This window comes from Bufo gargarizans, chromosome 6 (genome assembly GCF_014858855.1).
Source record: "Bufo gargarizans isolate SCDJY-AF-19 chromosome 6, ASM1485885v1, whole genome shotgun sequence".
NCBI classification, from domain to species: Eukaryota; Metazoa; Chordata; class Amphibia; order Anura; family Bufonidae; genus Bufo; species Bufo gargarizans.
Window position 1 is genome coordinate 327,733,602 of NC_058085.1, and position 17,343 is coordinate 327,750,944.

The following is a 17,343-nucleotide window of genomic DNA, read 5'->3' on the forward strand; positions in this document are numbered from 1 at the left end:
CACACAGCCGGTATCCGTGTTTTGCGGATCCTCAATTTGCGGACCGCAAAACGCATACGGTCGTGTGAATGTTATAGAGATTTCGCCATCAGAATTATTCCCTCTTATGGCTCCAAAGAATCCCAGCCAGACAGGGGCTTTTTTGCTAAATTAATAATATTAATAATAATAATATTCTGACTGGTGACAGGAGCTGACGCTTTCTCTCTGGTATTAGATTGTTGTCGGGGATGTTGACAGTGCAGGTTCTTCATTCTTGACCTTCCCGTGTGTCTTTCTTACAACAACTAGAAGGTGTCCCAGAGCGGCTCGTGTAGTACCGCTCTGATGGGATAATAGACATGATACATTTTTAAATGGCAATAAGTGACTGAAAGTACATGTCGCTTGGCATTTACTCTCGCCCTGCCGTCAGTGTGGCAGTCCTTCCAGGGGCTGTGTATAGTGTGGCCCAGAGGACTATGCATTATTTATATCTCTCTTTTTATCGGCTTGATTCTTACCAATGGCAATTTAATATAGGAGAATGTGAAACAGCTTATCTGGTATTATGTAACCGACTGTAGAACAGTCCCTACCGTATATACCGTATGCTGGATAAATGTAGGACATGTCCTTGGAAGAAGAGGAAATATGTAGCTGAATCAAGATTTCCTTAAAGAGGACCTGTCCCCTCTCCTGACATGTCTGTTTTAGAAACTACTTGCTTCCCCCATATAATAACAATTCTGGAGTGTCTATTCTTATGACTGTATTTTGTGCTGTTCCTCTGTTATTCCTGCTAGAAGTTTATGAATGAATTACTAGCAGTCTGCAAAAAAGGTTTCAGATGGGTATAACTCTTTGGGGGAAGGGGGTTATTCCTGCACAGTCTGATACTGGCAGAACTGATGGGATAGCGTGAGTGAGTGCAGGGACACCCCCCCCAGAAGGCATAACAGAGGAGTGGCGTAACATAGTTATATGAAACGATTGCTGCTAAATGGGAAAAGCAAGTAGTCAGTAAAACAGACATGTCAGGAGAGGTGATGGGTTCAGGGAACCTGTCATCGGGATTTTGTGTATAGAGCTGAGTAGTTTTTAGTTTGTTTTTAGTTTTAGCTCTTTTAGGGGGATATCTGTGTGTGCAGGTGACTATTACTGTGCATAATTATTAGGCAACTTAACAAAAAACAAATATATACCCATTTCAATTATTTATTTTTACCAGTGAAACCAATATAACATCTCAACATCCACAAATATACATTTCTGACATTCAAAAACAAATCAGTGACCAATATAGCCACCTTTCTTTGCAAGGACACTCAAAAGCCTGCCATCCATGGATTCTGTCAGTGTTTTGATCTGTTCACCATCAACATTGCGTGCAGCAGCAACCACAGCCTCCCAGACACTGTTCAGAGAGGTGTACTGTTTTCCCTCCTTGTAAATCTCACATTTGATGATGGACCACAGGTTCTCAATGGGGTTCAGATCAGGTGAACAAGGAGGCCATGTCATTCGATTTTCTTCTTTTATACCCTTTCTTGCCAGCCACGCTGTGGAGTACTTGGACGCGTGTGATGGAGCATTGTCCTGCATGAAAATCATGTTTTTCTTGAAGGATGCAGACTTCTTCCTGTACCACTGCTTGAAGAAGGTGTCTTCCAGAAACTGGGAGTTGAGCTTGACTCCATCCTCAACCTGAAAAGGCCCCACAAGCTCATATTTGATGATACCAGCCCAAACCAGTACTCCACCTCCACCTTGCTGGCGTCTGAGTCGGACTGGAGCTCTCTGCCCTTTACCAATCCATCTGGCCCATCAAGACTCACTCTCATTTCATCAGTCCATAAAACCTTAGAAAAATCAGTCTTGAGATATTTTTTGGGCGCAGTCTTGACGTTTCAGCTTGTGTGTCTTGTTCAGTGGTGGTCGTCTTTCAGCCTTTCTTACCTTGGCCATGTCTCTGAGTATTGCACACCTTGTGCTTTTGGGCACTCCAGTGATGTTGCAGCTCTGAAATATGGCCAAACTGGTGGCAAGTGGCATCTTGGCAGCTGCACGCTTGACTTTTCTCAGTTCATGGGCAGTTATTTTGCGCCTTGGTTTTTCCACACGCTTCTTGCGACCCTGTTGACTATTTTGAATGAAACGCTTGATTGTTCGATGATCACGCTTCAGAAGCTTTACAATTTTAAGAGTGCTGCATCCCTCTGCAAGATATCTCACTATTTTGGACTTTTCTGAGCCTGTCAAGTCCTTCTTTTGACCCATTTTGCCAAAGGAAAGGAAGTTGCCTAATAATTATGCACACCTGATATAGGGTGTTGATGTCATTAGACCACACCCCTTCTCATTACAGAGATGCACATCACCTAATATGCTTAATTGGTAGTAGGCTTTCGAGCCTATACAGCTTGGAGTAAGACAACATGCATAAAGAGGATGATGTGGTCAAAATACTCATTTGCCTAATAATTCTGCACTCCCTGTATGTATATATGTGTATATATATATATATATATATATATATATATATATATATATATATATATAGTCACTCCCTCAAATATACATACAGCCGAACTGAGGAGCTGGAGCAGTAGCACCTTTGGGTGACCGCTATTGAAGGTGTATGGCCAACTTTAGACAAGCACAAGTATTTTTATGTGCTCTGTGGGGCTTTTTGTAGGATTATCTATCAATCTCTAGTAAAGTGTTAACCATAAGATAAATGAGGACTGGAAATTGGACCGGCAATTTTGCTTGATCTCTAAAAGAAAAGCCATTAATGTAAAATCATCTTATTAATATAAACGGTTTCTGAGAGCGCTTCATTGTTCTGACCTAGTAGTTGACCTAATTTTTTGATATGCATTGAGGGAATATCTGGCAGGCTGCCGGTGGTGGAGGCAGAAGGTACAGTAGCCCCCTGGTGATTAGTAGGGACAAGCTCTGACGCTGCGCTGGACGAGAGATCTTAATCTGGATTGTTCTCTTGTGGTTTTCTGGGCATAAAACATGGCTATAAATGAATTGTTCTAAAAAGGAAAGTATATTACGGGGTTTCTCCATTGCTTTATAACAGGGTAGGGGCGGCTGATGGCTTATCAACATATTCCTGATGTAGTACATAGGTCGAAACTGATGTAAAGGAAAAATTGCTTTTTTGCCCATAGCAACCAATCAGATTCCACAATTAATTTTTCGGCGCTCCTTTTGAAAATGAAAGGTGGAATCCGATTGGTTGCTATGGGCAACTAAGCCAGTTTTCCTTCACACCAGTTTTAATAAATCTCCCTCTTCCTCCTTATGCACATAGAAGAGCAGTATGGCTTCATACTCTGTGTACTGCTGTACTGGGTGATCATCAGCAACTGAGGGCCCCTGTGCACATTTAATGGCCCCTCAATTTCCAGCTCTTAATGTGGTGGTACATACACTCACCTAAAGAATTATTAGGAACACCTGTTCTATTTCTCATTAATGCGATTATCTAGTCAACCAATCACATGGCAGTTGCTTCAATGCATGTAGGGTTGTGGTCCTGGTCAAGACAATCTCCTGAACTCCAAACTGAATGTCAGAATGGGAAAGAAAGGTGGTCTACAACAGCAAAAGACCCCGCCGGGTACCACTCATCTCCACTACAAATAGGAAAAAAAGGCTACAATTTGCATGAGCTCACCAAAATTGGACTGTTGAAGACTGGAAAAATGTTGCCTGGTCTGATGAGTCTCGATTTCTGTTGAGACATTCAAATGGTAGAGTCCGAATTTGGCATAAACAGAATGAGAACATGTATCCATCATGCCTTGTTACCACTGTGCAGGCTGGTGGTGGTGGTGTAATGGTGTGGGGGATGTTTTCTGGGCACACTTTAGGCCCCTTAGTGCCAATTGGCCATCGTTTAAATGCCACGGGCTACCTGAGCATTGTTTCTGACCATGTCCATCCCTTCATGACCACCATGTACCCATCCTCTGATGGCTACTTCCAGCAGGATAATGCACCATGTCACAAAGCTCGAATCATTTCAAATTGGTTTCTTGAACATGACAATGAGTTCACTGTACTAAAATGGCCCCCACAGTCACCAGATCTCAACCCAATAGAACATCTTTGGGATGTGGTGGAACGGGAGCTTCGTGCCCTGGATGTGCATCCCTCAAATCTCCATCAACTGCAAGATGCTATCCTATGGGCCAACATTTCTAAAAGAATGCTATCAGCACCTTGCTGAATCAATGCCACATAGAATTAAGGCAGTTCTGAAGGCAAAAGGGGGTCCAACACCGTATTAGTATGGTGTTCCTAATAATTCTTTAGGTGAGTGTATGAGGTAGCCACACATCAGCTTACCTGATTTGAAACTGCTTGTAATATCACTGATACCACAGCTGTCAGCTACTCATTGCAGCTTCCCTGACAGAAACAGCTGTGATGTCACAGCAGCTAACATAACTGAAACGCACTTGTGATGTCACAGTGCCCTATGTAATAGAAGCGCACTTGTGATGTCACAGTGCCCTATGTAATAGAAGCACTCTTGTGATGTCACATTAATGTACTCAACTGCGACCCACTTGTGTGATGTCACAGCAACTTACCTGATTAAAGCACAGTGTGATGTCATAGCAGATTACCAGATGGAAACACTATTGTTGTGTCACAGCTTCTTATTGGACTGAACCACAACTGTGATGTCACAGCAGCTTACCTGACTGAACCCACTTGTGATGTCATAGTAGCTTACTGACTGAAGCCCACTTGTGATGTCATAGTAGCTTACTGACTGAAGCCCACTTGTGATGTCATAGTAGCTTACTTGACTGAAGCCCACTTGTGATGTCATAGTAGATTACCTGACTGAAACCCACTTGTGATGTCATAGTAGCTTACTTGACTGAAGCCCACTTGTGATGTCATAGTAGTTTACCTGACTAAAAACTAACTTGTGATGTCATAGCTTACCCAACTAATTGCGGCTTGCTATAATTAGTGTTGAGCAATGGGCTCTTCGGATCATAGTTGCTTTGTTCAAAACTTTGTTTGAATTCAAATGTATGGACTTCGCGGAGGTGAAGCTTGTTATATCCGAAAACTGGTATCCGTTCAGCTTTCAAACAAAGTTTTTAACAAAGCAACTTCAGATCTATGATCCAAAGCATGCTTCGCCCAACACTAGTCATAAAACTCACTTGTGATGTCACAGTAGCTTACCTGACTGAAGCCCACTTGTGATGTCATAATCGCTTACCTGATTGAAAGGCACTTGTGATGTCAGAGTTTACCTGATGGACAGTGAGGTGCCCTTCATGGGGCAGCAAGTCTGGCCCATGCTGTGGATGGAGAATTGATACTTATGTACTTATGGTGTTACAGATAAAATGTCAGTGTATAGGTCAAATGCATGAAAGAAGTTACTGTATGTGCTTGTTACTCCGGGTCTTTGAGTCATAAATTGCAGATTAAAATTTAAAGTTTTATGATGCCCACTGCGTTACTCTGCCTGCCCAGAACAGAGCATGAAATCCTGGCCAGGACTGTGGGATGATCATTTCTGCCCATTATTTAGTTCCCATTGCATTGCTGAACTTACAGTTCGATTTTGTGCCCATCCAAACCTCTGTTTCCTCTGAGATAAGCAGCATCTAATGTATCTGGCGGTCACTTATCTCCCTTCCTCTGTAAGATTAAACTTTTAAAGTGGGAGTTTGGGGAGCAAGCTGCTAGCCACAACAATTCAGGGCTTTGGAAGCAAGCAGACCTCTCCTGACAGGTCTGGTTTAGCAACTCCTTGCATTTCCCATGTAATAACAATTCTGGAGCTCCTATTCTTATGACTGTAGGATGTACCATTCCTTTATTATTCCTGCTAGAAGTTTTGAATGAATTGCTACCAATTTGAAATGAAGGCCCAGATGAGTGTTACCAGTTGGGGATGTGTCTCTGCACAGTCTTCCAGCACTGATTGGATAGTGTCAGACTTTGCCAGGACACACCCAACTGGTAACACCCACCTGGACCTACAGTGCAAACTGCTAGCAATTCATGTATTGCTTGCATGCATTCTAGCAGGAATAATAAAGGAATGGCACATCAAAGAGTCATAAGAATAGATGCTCCAGAATTGTTATTACATGGGGAAAGCAAGTAGTTACTGAAACAGACATGTCAGGAGGGGAGACAGGTCCTCTTTAAGGGGTTTGTATTGGATTGGAAAAACATTGCTACAGCGGTCCATAGGTTGGGTCTGGTTATTATAGGTCAGCTCCATTAAAGTAAATAGGGCTGAGCTGTAATACCGCACACAGCCTATGGACAGGTGTGGCACTGTTTCTAGGAAGTGAGTAGCAAGACCTCCATAGCAGACATTATGGTTATTTATCTGAGAAGGCATGAATATACCTTACTGGTTACTGATTTGTCTTACTGACTAGCTCAGATAGATATTTTATTCATCACCCCAGGTTTATAATATCATACAGATATATATATATTATATACACTTGTATAGTATTTGAGAATGGCTTACTAGCACGCTGTGCCGATTAGTGGAGTGATGCCGGGGGATTTGAAAGTAACCCGATGCAATGTTTCCTCAAAAAAAAAATCCTCCATCCGTGGTTAGAATTTGGAATGGTTTCTCCAGAAGCCCCTTCCTTCTCTTTTATCCACGTACACTGCAGTGGATGACAGAGGTAATGAGAGATAAAGTCCTCATGAATCTATAATTCACCCTGGTAGAAAGTGTTTACATTATCGTAATTGTTTTCTCCTAAAGCCATAAATCTCGGCTGTGATCTGCGGCTTCTCTGCCGATGTGGTTCCTTCTGTGACATCGGGAAGACGTCCTCATGGCTTCCTAAGCGATGAATAAGACATTTCAAATGAAGGATTATCACAATTTACATGTATGTATGAGTAACAAAACTCTGGGATGTTACATTACTCTGGGATGTTACATATGTACATTACATTTTCCTCTTTAGTGGCGCCCTCTGCTGTTCATCCTTCTGGTCCACCTTCTCTAGCATTCAGAGGTGGACAGATATGCTCAGTAGCTTCCCTCCCCTGGCATAGTGATCTCCTAGTGATGAGGCCCCAACACCTTTCACTCATTCATCTCTACTTCTAAATTTTCTAGACAGTGGAGAAGGAAAATTTTTTTGGAAGGGGGGATCAGCATTGTTTACTATAGTGCTGTTTATTAGTGGAATTGCTGGGACTGTGTGTGAGGGACTATTTTCTATGTATGTGGAGGAAGGGGTTAACTGGAATTTACTGCATGGCACTCCTGGGGGATTGACTGACTGGTGACATGAGGCGAGAAAATGCAGAAAATGAAAAGATCAGAACTGCAGAGGGGCGAATAAACAGGGTGTAAATTACACTGATACAGTTAAAATAAAGTTGTGCATTAGGGGTTAAAATATTTGGAAAAGCATGGCTGCCTTGTTCTAAAAACAGCGCCATACTTGTCCACAGGTTGAGTGCGGTACTGCAGCTCCGCTCCATTTACAGCAGTGGAGCTGGGCTGCAGTACCAGACAAATCCATTGACAGGGGTGGCGCTGTTTCATTCAAGATGGGGTTTGCAGTTATAATAAAAGCCATATTCATCAGTGGGATCTTATAGATGCCATAATATGAAATAATCTGGATTATTGGACTGTAGTGAAAAAAAGGGACATTAAACTGCCTGGGAGATAGCTCAGGTAAGATATAGAATGGTAGTTTTGTTTGGAGAAGTCTGATAATTGGATATTTAAGACCCAGAGCCTCCATCGCAGGTCTCCTCACGTTTGCAGGTTGCCTCCAGCTATTTCCTTATATTGCCTCCTGAGGGTTTAAACACTGAGTCAGCAGATGAGCCGAGGGCGAGAACCGCCTTGTGTCCCGAGGCCACACCATGGCGACCGGCAGGCGGTGTAAAGCGCAGCGCTCTTCTCCCTCTGGCTACTTGTCAGTAGAGGTGTTGCTAAGCAACCGCCATTGTGCCAAGTGTTTGGATGTAGCAGTGAAGCCTGAGCTTTGCCTTTAATGCATTCACTTTCATTCATACACTGAGTTCAGCTGGTCATCTAATGCAGTGTTTCCCAACCAGTGTGCCTCCAGCTGTTGCAAAACTACAACTCCCAGCATGCCTGGACAGCCTTTGGCTGTGCGGGCATGCTGGGAGTTGTAGGTTTGCAACAGCTGGAGGCACACTGGTTGGAAAACACTGATCTAATGTGTATGGGGTCCTCCCGACCACAAGCCCCAATTAGATGTATAGAACAGTCACAGAAATCTTTTGCATCGAATTTACGTAGTGGTAATACTGTATATCCTTAGGGTATGTTCACAGAGTTTTTTCTATTTGGATTTTGGTGCAGAATCTGCTTGTAAAATATGTACAGAAAATGCATGCAATCCACCTTGTAATTAGAGGGAACCTGTCACCGGGATTTGGGGTATAGAGCTGAGGACATGGGTTGCTAGATGGCCGCTAGCACATCCACAATACCCAGTCCCCATAGCTCTGTGTGCTTTTATGGTGTAAAAAAAAAAAAGATTTTATACATATGCAAATTGACCTGAGATGAGTCCTGTACGTGAGAGGAGTCACGGACAGGACTCATCTCAGGTCAATTTGCATATGTATCAAATCGATTTCTTTTTTACACAATAAAAGCACACAGAGCTATGGGGACTGGGTATTGCGGATCTGCTAGGGGTGATCTAGCAACCCATGTCCTCAGCTCTATACACAAAATCCCGGTGACAGGTTCCCTTTAACATGGTGTTTTTTTTCCCCCACTCATGGTTTTAAAGAAAAAAAAAATGCGGTATGGAAAAATAAAAATCTGTGATGTGTTCATTTATTCTTGGCGCTGATTCTGTGTCGAATCCACATCCAGACTTCCCATTGAAATGGGTCGGATCAAAAAACAAACAAAAAAACCACATGGAATTTGGAAGCGGATTCCGCATCTGTGTGAACATACCCCTAGAGCCCTTTTTCTCTAAGCGTGAAGAATAAGGAGTCTTACTTTTAGCCTAGCTGTTGGTACTTCTGGGGGCTTTTAGTCAAAGCACTTGTACCCACTTTGCTTTGTACAAATCCCATAATCTAAATGGAATATATTCCAGTAATGGTGCTGCCACACTTTGCGGCTGTACTGATTTTTGAATGCAGCAAAAACACTTAAAAATGCATGCAGTTTTTGCCACGACGTATCCATGCTTATGCTGCATTTCCTTCCAGCAAAGGGGGGGGGGAAGCAAGGGGGGGGGGGGAAAGCAAAGTTGTCAGTTGTTCACGGACATTTTACATCCGTGCGTCTATCTGTTTACTGGATGTTTGTCCATTGGTAATGCACGTTTGTCATCCATTTTGCATCTGTTTCTAATGGCCATAAAAAATGGAAGAATTTCATTGGCTCCAACCCCTGCAGTGCCCTCAATATATATTATGCCCCCTCAGTGCCCTCAGTATATATTATGCCCCCCTCAATGCCCTCAGTATATATTAATGCTGTCCATAGTGCCCCCAGTATAAATAATGCCCCTCTGTAGTGCACCTAGTATATATAATGGCCCCCATAGTGCTCCCAGCATCTATAATGCCACTACACGGTGCCCTCTGTAGATATGATGCCCCCCTCCAGTGCCCTCTGTATATATAGCGCTGCCATGACTAATCCCCACCACGCCGGTAGTGCCAACAAAGAAACAATACTCACCTCACCACTGGCAGGATTTCAGTGGGGTCCGTCTGGATGTCAAAATGGCCAAAAATAGGACATGTCCAATTGTTTGGACGGACTATATTCATGGGTCGTTAAACGACTGTGTGAATACCCCTATCAACTGCAATGGGTCTGAAAATGGCTGTGTTAATATCCTCATAGACTATAATGGGTTGAAAAAATCTGTGTGACGTGTGCCATAAAAAAAATAAAATAAAAAGTCCTTCTCATGGCTGTTTTTCACTTTTGTGTGAATGAGGCCCTACAGTACTATACATTTATAGACCAAAGAAACCAAGACCCATCTTTATGGAGTGAATACCCTGAAACACATTTATCACAAGTTGACAAATCTGGTTAAAAACCTGTTTACTGACCAGAATTTCAGGTTTAAGGCAGAACAAAGATTTCTAAAATTTCAAATAGAAGATACAATGAGAAAAGAGCTTAGCTATCTCGCAATCTGTCTTTTTAAGGGTTAGCCTTTAGAACATGACATGTTTTAAAGGGCCAGGAACCGGTAATACAAGTTTTTCCAACCTGAAAATACCAGCGATGACGTAGATCTGCCTCCACTGACCAGAGGGTTAAAATTCTAGTTGGAATTGAATTTACTCCTGAAGCTTTTACATTTTATATTATCATATTCTATATTATTTCTACATCCATTTTATGATTTTCTTGTGTATTTTGTTTGTTTGCTTTTATGTTTGGAGTCATTTTATTCTGTATATTATAACAGCAGATCTCCTTTTTCAATGGTACGTATGTCACCTCTGTATATTGCTGTACTAGACAGGTTTGCCTAGTAGGGATCTTGATTCAGGTGTCTTAGAAAGCTTGTGTCACCTACCTATATTGGTTGTCACCTTGTCACGTGGGTTGTCAACATGCTTGGCTATTTTCCGAAGTCCAATAGTAGTGAATGGAATGGCGGCCACACAAGCACAACCAACCTTCCATTTACCACTATGGAACTTATGAAGCACATGCGCAACTGCTCTCCTTTCACTTTGGGACCCTGTTCTGGAGATAGGTGTGGATCCCACCTCTGGGACATGCTCCTATCAGACATTGGTGGCATATACAGTCAATATGTCATTAAAGGGGTTATCCAAGACTATAACGCCCCCCATACGCCCGGCCCCTCACAATAAATATACTTACCTGGCTCCTTGCGATGCTCCTGGTTCCCGCACCACCGTTGCTGCTTCTCCCCGTGCGCGAATAAAAACATCTTGTGTCGGGGGGGAGCAGCCAAATGGCAGATGGGGATGAGCCTCCCTAGCTTCACCCGTCTCTGTCCCCGCCAGCCATTGGCTGCTCCCACCCGACACCGAATGTTTTCATCCACGCACAGGGAGAAGCGACGGCGCGAGGAGCCAAGTGAGTATATTCATTTTGAGGGGCCTGGCATATGGGGGGGCCTTTTATAGTCTTGGAGTACCCCTTTGAACAGCGTTTTTTCCTCTCCGCAGGAGAGGACAATTCAAGGACTTTAGTTTTAAGGATTTTTTAGGTCGAATTACTTATTAAAATGAAGCCATTTTGAAGTCTGGTGCTCAACTGTTATTGGCGGAAAAGGCACATCTAGTTATACATTTCCCCTTCTGGGGAGGGGGATGTGGAGCATTATATGAAAGTCTGTACATGTGAGGTGTGGACCTTCCAGGTCTACCAGAGCTTCAAACGTGTTTTTGCTCTGGCACATAGTAAGGGGTCCCGAGCGGGGCATCCCCTTCTATGACGTCTATATGCCCGAACACAACATTGGGACAGGGTTGTCATCCTGAAACAACCCATGTAAAGTTTCTCAGTAGAGATAAATGTAACCTTTCCTAAGACACCACACAATATTCTATGTTTTTCACTACTTGCTCAATGGAACTTTAGCTTTCCATTATGTTTTTCTCAATGTCTGCTTTTTTTTTATTCCACAGAACTTTCTGATGTAAAATGGTTTAGCGATAATGTAATGAACTACAGCACTTTACTGCTGGAGGATGAAAATGGAATTCTGTACGTTGGGGCAAGAGGTGCCATCTTCTCTCTCAACTCAAGTGACATTTCTCAAAGATCTCGTAGAACAGTAAGTTGTTTTTTTTTTATATATATATTTTGTTCAATTAGCTAGTTTTATTTTTACCAAACTCACTGTGACAACTGGTAGCTTTAATGCTGTAACTTACAGAAATTGTCATTGTATTTTACTGGAGACTGGTATAAAAATAAAATAAAATAAATTTTTAACTATTCGTGAATTCTGAGTTAATGGGGAGTCCCTCATCCAGGGATCCTAATGGAGTACAGAGATGAACAAAGTCTAATGCTGATCACATTTTGTGATCATACTTAAGACATTCCCTTTAAGGACAAGAAAGTTTCGTCTTAGTCGTGATTTCAATATTCACGGATGGGAAAAGCGACATTTCTGGTTCTGAAGGTATGAAGGTGCATGTCTCTGTATATTGAACTGCACGCACCAGCGTATATTGGCTTTCTTAGCCTCTCTAATAAAGATGGCATGCTGATTTTGTTGTGCGCAAGGACGTTTGATGGGGGGCAAGCAAACTAGTCAGCAAATTTAACACTAGTCAAAAGAATTTAGCACTAGGCATGAGGTAAAGATTGCTTTACAAGCACTAAGCATTAAAGAGAAACAGTCATCACGAAGTGCAGTGCAATCTGCAGGCAGCATGCTATGGAGCAGGAATTGGCTGAGCAGATTGATACATAAAAGGGGTTATCCAACTTTAAAGGGCTTCTGTCACCCCCCAAAAGTCATTTTTCTTTTTTTTGGCTACTTAAAATCCTTATACAGCGATTTTTCAATATATAGTGCTCTTAGCCTTTTTCGTTCACTAGTTTCTTTAAAAAACTGACTTTTATAATATGTAAATTACCTCTCTACCAGCAAGTAGCAACTAGCAGCCCCCTCCTCCTGTTGATTGACAGGGCCAGCGATCGCTCTCGTCCTCTGGCTGGCCCTGTCTGCGTTATAAATCTCGCGCCTGCGCCGTACTGGTCTTCAGTCGGCGCAGGCGCGCTGAGAGGAGGACGCTCGCTCGGCCACTCCTTCCTCAGTACGCCTGCGCCGGGTGTAGATGTGACGTCATCGGCGCAGGCGCATTGAGGAAGGAGCGGCCGAGCGAGCGTCCTCCTCTCAGTGCGCCTGCGCCGACTGAATACCGGTACGGGGCAGGCACGAGATTTTGAACACAGACAGGGCCAGCCAGAGGACGAGAGCGATCGCTGGCCCTGTCAATCAACAGCAGGAGGGGGCGTTTTTTTAAAAGCAGGATGCGGCGGCTACTAGCAAGTAGCCGCCTTACTTGCTGGTAGAGAGGTAATTTACATATTATAAAAGTCTGTTTTTTAAAGAAACTAGTGAACGAAAAAGGCTAAGAGCACTATATATTGAAAAATCGCTGTATAAGGATTTTAAGTAGCCAAAAAACAAAAAATTACTTTTGGGGGGTGACAGAAGCCCTTTAAACTTTTTTTTTGGGGCAGATTTCGTCTGACCCATGCGGCAAGTGACCCAGTGACGTACTGCATGGGTGACATCAGTGATTGACTGCAGTGGTCACGTTCAGTCCCGTCAACAGGATATTGATTCCCCGAGACCCGAGACCTGCAGAGGCGGCTGTGGAGTGATGGAGCCGGAATGAAGAACTTTTTGCCCCATAAGACGCACTGACATTTTCACCCCACTTTGAAGGGGGGGGGGGGGGTGCGTGCATCTTATGGGGCGAAAAATATAGTAGTTGTAAGTCTGTAGAAGAGAAATAATGTTTGTTTCCTTGATATTTTTCTTTTTTAGTGTAGTAGCCATTTATTTTTTTATACGTTTATAACGTCCCCTGGGGGCGCCAGATTGGAAGCACACCCTTCTTTCCCATATTGTCTATGTAGACAGTTCTGCAGGGTGTGTTTGCTTTATGGCAGCTGAAATAAATCTGAATCAATTGACAGAAAAATGTCAGACTATTGCGGTCTATAGTAGGGCACCAACAATACTAAGCGTCACTCTTAGCTGTTCGCCAGGAAATAATGGAACAGGTTTGCAGGAAATTAATCCCTATGTTCCCTATAGGGTTTCTGCAAGACAATTTCACGGACATGCAGAGAATCCTGCAGACTGACAGTTTGGACTAGTTTACTTTCTGTTTTACCTTTTATCCTCCGTTTTTGGTTTTGTGTTCCTTTCAGGCCTCTTTTAGTACTGTCATTAAAACACACAACTATGTGAGGTAATTCTGTTCATTGTGTCCCAGTCTATACAGCAAAGTTGGGCAGGATGTTTAAAGGACTTCTGTCAGCCCACTAAACCGTTTTGTTTTTTTTTGGGTTAATATTAATCCCTACACTGCGAGCTCCCTATACATAAGCTAAATATTCATTTTGGTTCTGTAGATTTTGTTAAAAAATAAGTTTTATAATATGTAAATTACCTTGCTACCAGCAAGTAGGGCGGCTACTTGCTGGTAGCAGCCGCATCCTCCGCTGCTAATGACGCCCCCTCCGCTGTGTGATTGACAGGGCCAGGGAACGGGATCGTTCTCTGCTGGCCCTGTCTGAATTCAAAATATCGCGCCTGCGCCGTACCTGTCTTTAATCGGCGCAGGCGCACTGAGAGGCGGCCGCTCCATCCTCAATGCGCCTGCGCCGGGTGTAGATGTGACGTCATCGGCGCAGGCGCATTGAGGATGGAGCGGCCGACAGAGCGGCCGCCTCTCAGTGCGCCTGCGCCGATTAAAGACAGGTACGGCGCAGGCGCGATATTTTGAATTCAAACAGGGCCAGCAGAGAACGATCCCGTTCCCTGGCCCTGTCAATCACACAGCGGAGGGGGCGTCATTAGCAGCGGAGGATGCGGCTGCTACCAGCAAGTAGCCGCCCTACTTGCTGGTAGCAAGGTAATTTACATATTATAAAAATAGCTTTTTAACAAAATCTAAAGAACCAAAATGAATATTTAGCTTATGTATAGGGAGCTCGCAGTGTAGGGATTAATATTAACCCCCAAAAAAAAACGGTTTAGTGGGCTGACAGAAGTCCTTTAATATAAAAATCTAATTTACATTTTTTGTGGATAAATTCAAGGTAGAAATGAGAGTAGAAACATTTCCTAGAGAGTTTCCCCAAGGTCGGGAATCACTAATACTACAGCTTCCTTGTATAACTGCCCTGCTTGTCAGTTGCAAATTTACGAGCTCTGATGCTTCCTTAAACCTTTTTTACATATATTTAAGGGTGGTGGTTGTAAGTATACAAAGGAAATTGCATCGTGGGTTGAGTTTTGAAACACAACAGACAAGGGAAAGGAGTGTACAGCCCTTTGTAATTTTCTATGCAAGTTTAGAAGTCTTAAGCAAGTCTATGAGTCATGGCTACACGTAAAGAGAAGTTTCAGGACTGTTGTCAGCAAGATATTTAATCTGTGACAACACTAATGACATAATTGATCCCTGACCCCTGACAACTGTGTTACTAAAGACGACGATAGTAGGGCACTCCTTGTATCCTAAGGGCAGATGTAAAACAGCTTTTGATTTTGCTTTGCCAAGTTACACAAGTGAAATGACTCATGGCATTAGAGTCCAGCTACTTTATATGTTATGTTTATATGCTGCTTTTGAGACATTTTTATCTCTCTCCGTGCATTAAAAAAAGCCCTCTCACCGGTTAATTGCTCAGATCTTCACGTTACCAACCTCAAGTGGAAAATAAACGTTCCAAATGGTTTACAGTGCGACTCATGTGACAGCGGGTAGATTAGTCATTTACTACAAAGTGGAGAAACGTATTTTCTTATAAAATCGCTGGTGGGTCATTGCATTGCAAAAAGCAATGATTTCCATCTAAATTAACTACATCAAAGACTATTTAAAGGGGTTGTCAGGATTTCAAAAAAAGTCCTTAAGATGTTTCTTTATTTGTCTGCTGAGAGATTTTGATAGAATGCCATATATGGATGCCATTACCATATGTTTTCTATCCATTCTAATCCTGACCTGTAAGGCTACTTTCACACTGGCATTCCTGGGTCCACTTGTGAGATCCGTTTCAGGGCTCTCACAAACGGTTCAAAACTGATCAGTTCAGCCCCAATGCATTCTGAATGGATAAGGATCCGTTCAGAATGCATCAATTTGGCTGCGTTTGGTCTCGATTGCGTTTTTTTAGACGGTCACTAAAACACAGCTTGCTGCGTTTTGGTGACCGTCTGACTATGCAGAGCCTAATGGATCAGTCTAGACTTACAATGTAAGTCAATGGGGACGGATCCGTTTTTCACTGACACAATATGGTGCAATTGGAAATGGATCCGTCCCCCATTGACTTTTAATGTAAGTCAAGACGGATCCGTTTTGACTTAGACTTTTTTTTGAATGATTAATGCAAATGGATCCGTTATTAACGGATACAAGTGTTTGCATTATTCGTGCGGATCCGTCTGTGCAGATACAAGACGGATCCGCACAAAATGCGAGTGTGAAAGTAGCCTAAGGGCTCATGCACGCGTTGTGCAGCCTGGGAAATTTGGGCCGTGTTTCGGCTACATATCGAGGACCAACAACGGCTTATCTGACCTGAACTCACTGTATCATAGCTATTCATGATGCAGTGAGTTCCTGTTTGGCTGCGGGTCTATTGTATTAGCCTGGTTGACTGTGAACTTCCCTGTCAAAATCAGCCGGGGTCTCAGTAGGCAGCTCTCATAAGAACGTAGTTCTCTAATGTCTTTTAGATCTCTTTTTCCAAATTACCCATAATTCTTCTTTCTTCCTTTTCCGTTAGTGTGTCTTCTTATTTTCCTGAAACCAAAATGTAGCCAATTATTATTCTTAAAGGGGTTGTCCAGGATTGTGGGGATTCCAATGCCCCGCACCCCCACCATTCAGCTATTTCTTTATACCTGTGGCACCGGAACTACACAGCTCTGTCTAGTGGATGGAGCTGGTAACTGCAGCACTGCTCTCATTGAAGTGAAGGGGATAGCATTGCACTTACCAGCTACACAGTAACAGCGGACAGGTGAGGGTGCTGGGTGTGGGACCCCCAACATTCTATGTCTTCAATGCAATTCCTAATTTATTCACCAAGAATGCATGCAACATTTCGACTACAATGAGTTTTTTTCAAGCAGATTGACCACTTCCAGGTCATCTTGTTTAGGAAATGTTCTCCAAGTAGAGAAGCACCTGCTTTGCAAAATAAGATCTTCTACACTCAGGGGTGATCCTGATTTCAACTTTTGGGGAACAATGTCATTATAATTTGCTGCCCATTGGCTCCTTTACTGCTCAAATTGAGGTTGTTAATATGGACCTTCTGCCAAAACCGTTTTTTTGGGAGTTGTAATTAAAGCAAAAGAAACATATGGATGGATCAGGTGGCAAGAGATGCCCATTTCGACTACAAAGAACAAAGCTTTATAGGGTTGCTACCAGCTCCAGTCTTTTCATAGGATCAGGACACGAAATGGTCACATAACAAGCCCATGAACAGGTCCCAAAAGCTGATGGCCACGTATCCAAAAAATACCTGTGGATCTGTTATGGTAGACTGTGAGCAGGTCTAGATACGTAAATTGCTGACAGCACCCTATGGTCAAT

General features: G+C 43.0%; 1 protein-coding gene across 1 annotated transcript in view; it reads left to right on the forward strand.

Annotated features, from left to right (window-relative positions):
* SEMA4G (semaphorin 4G) overlaps positions 1–17,343 on the forward strand; it is a 191,482-nt gene that overhangs the window by 81,129 nt on the left and 93,010 nt on the right. The window contains exon 3 of the mRNA XM_044298643.1: positions 11,662–11,810. Within this exon, the coding sequence (XP_044154578.1) occupies positions 11,662–11,810 (149 nt within the window). The remainder of the gene's footprint in view (positions 1–11,661; positions 11,811–17,343) is intronic.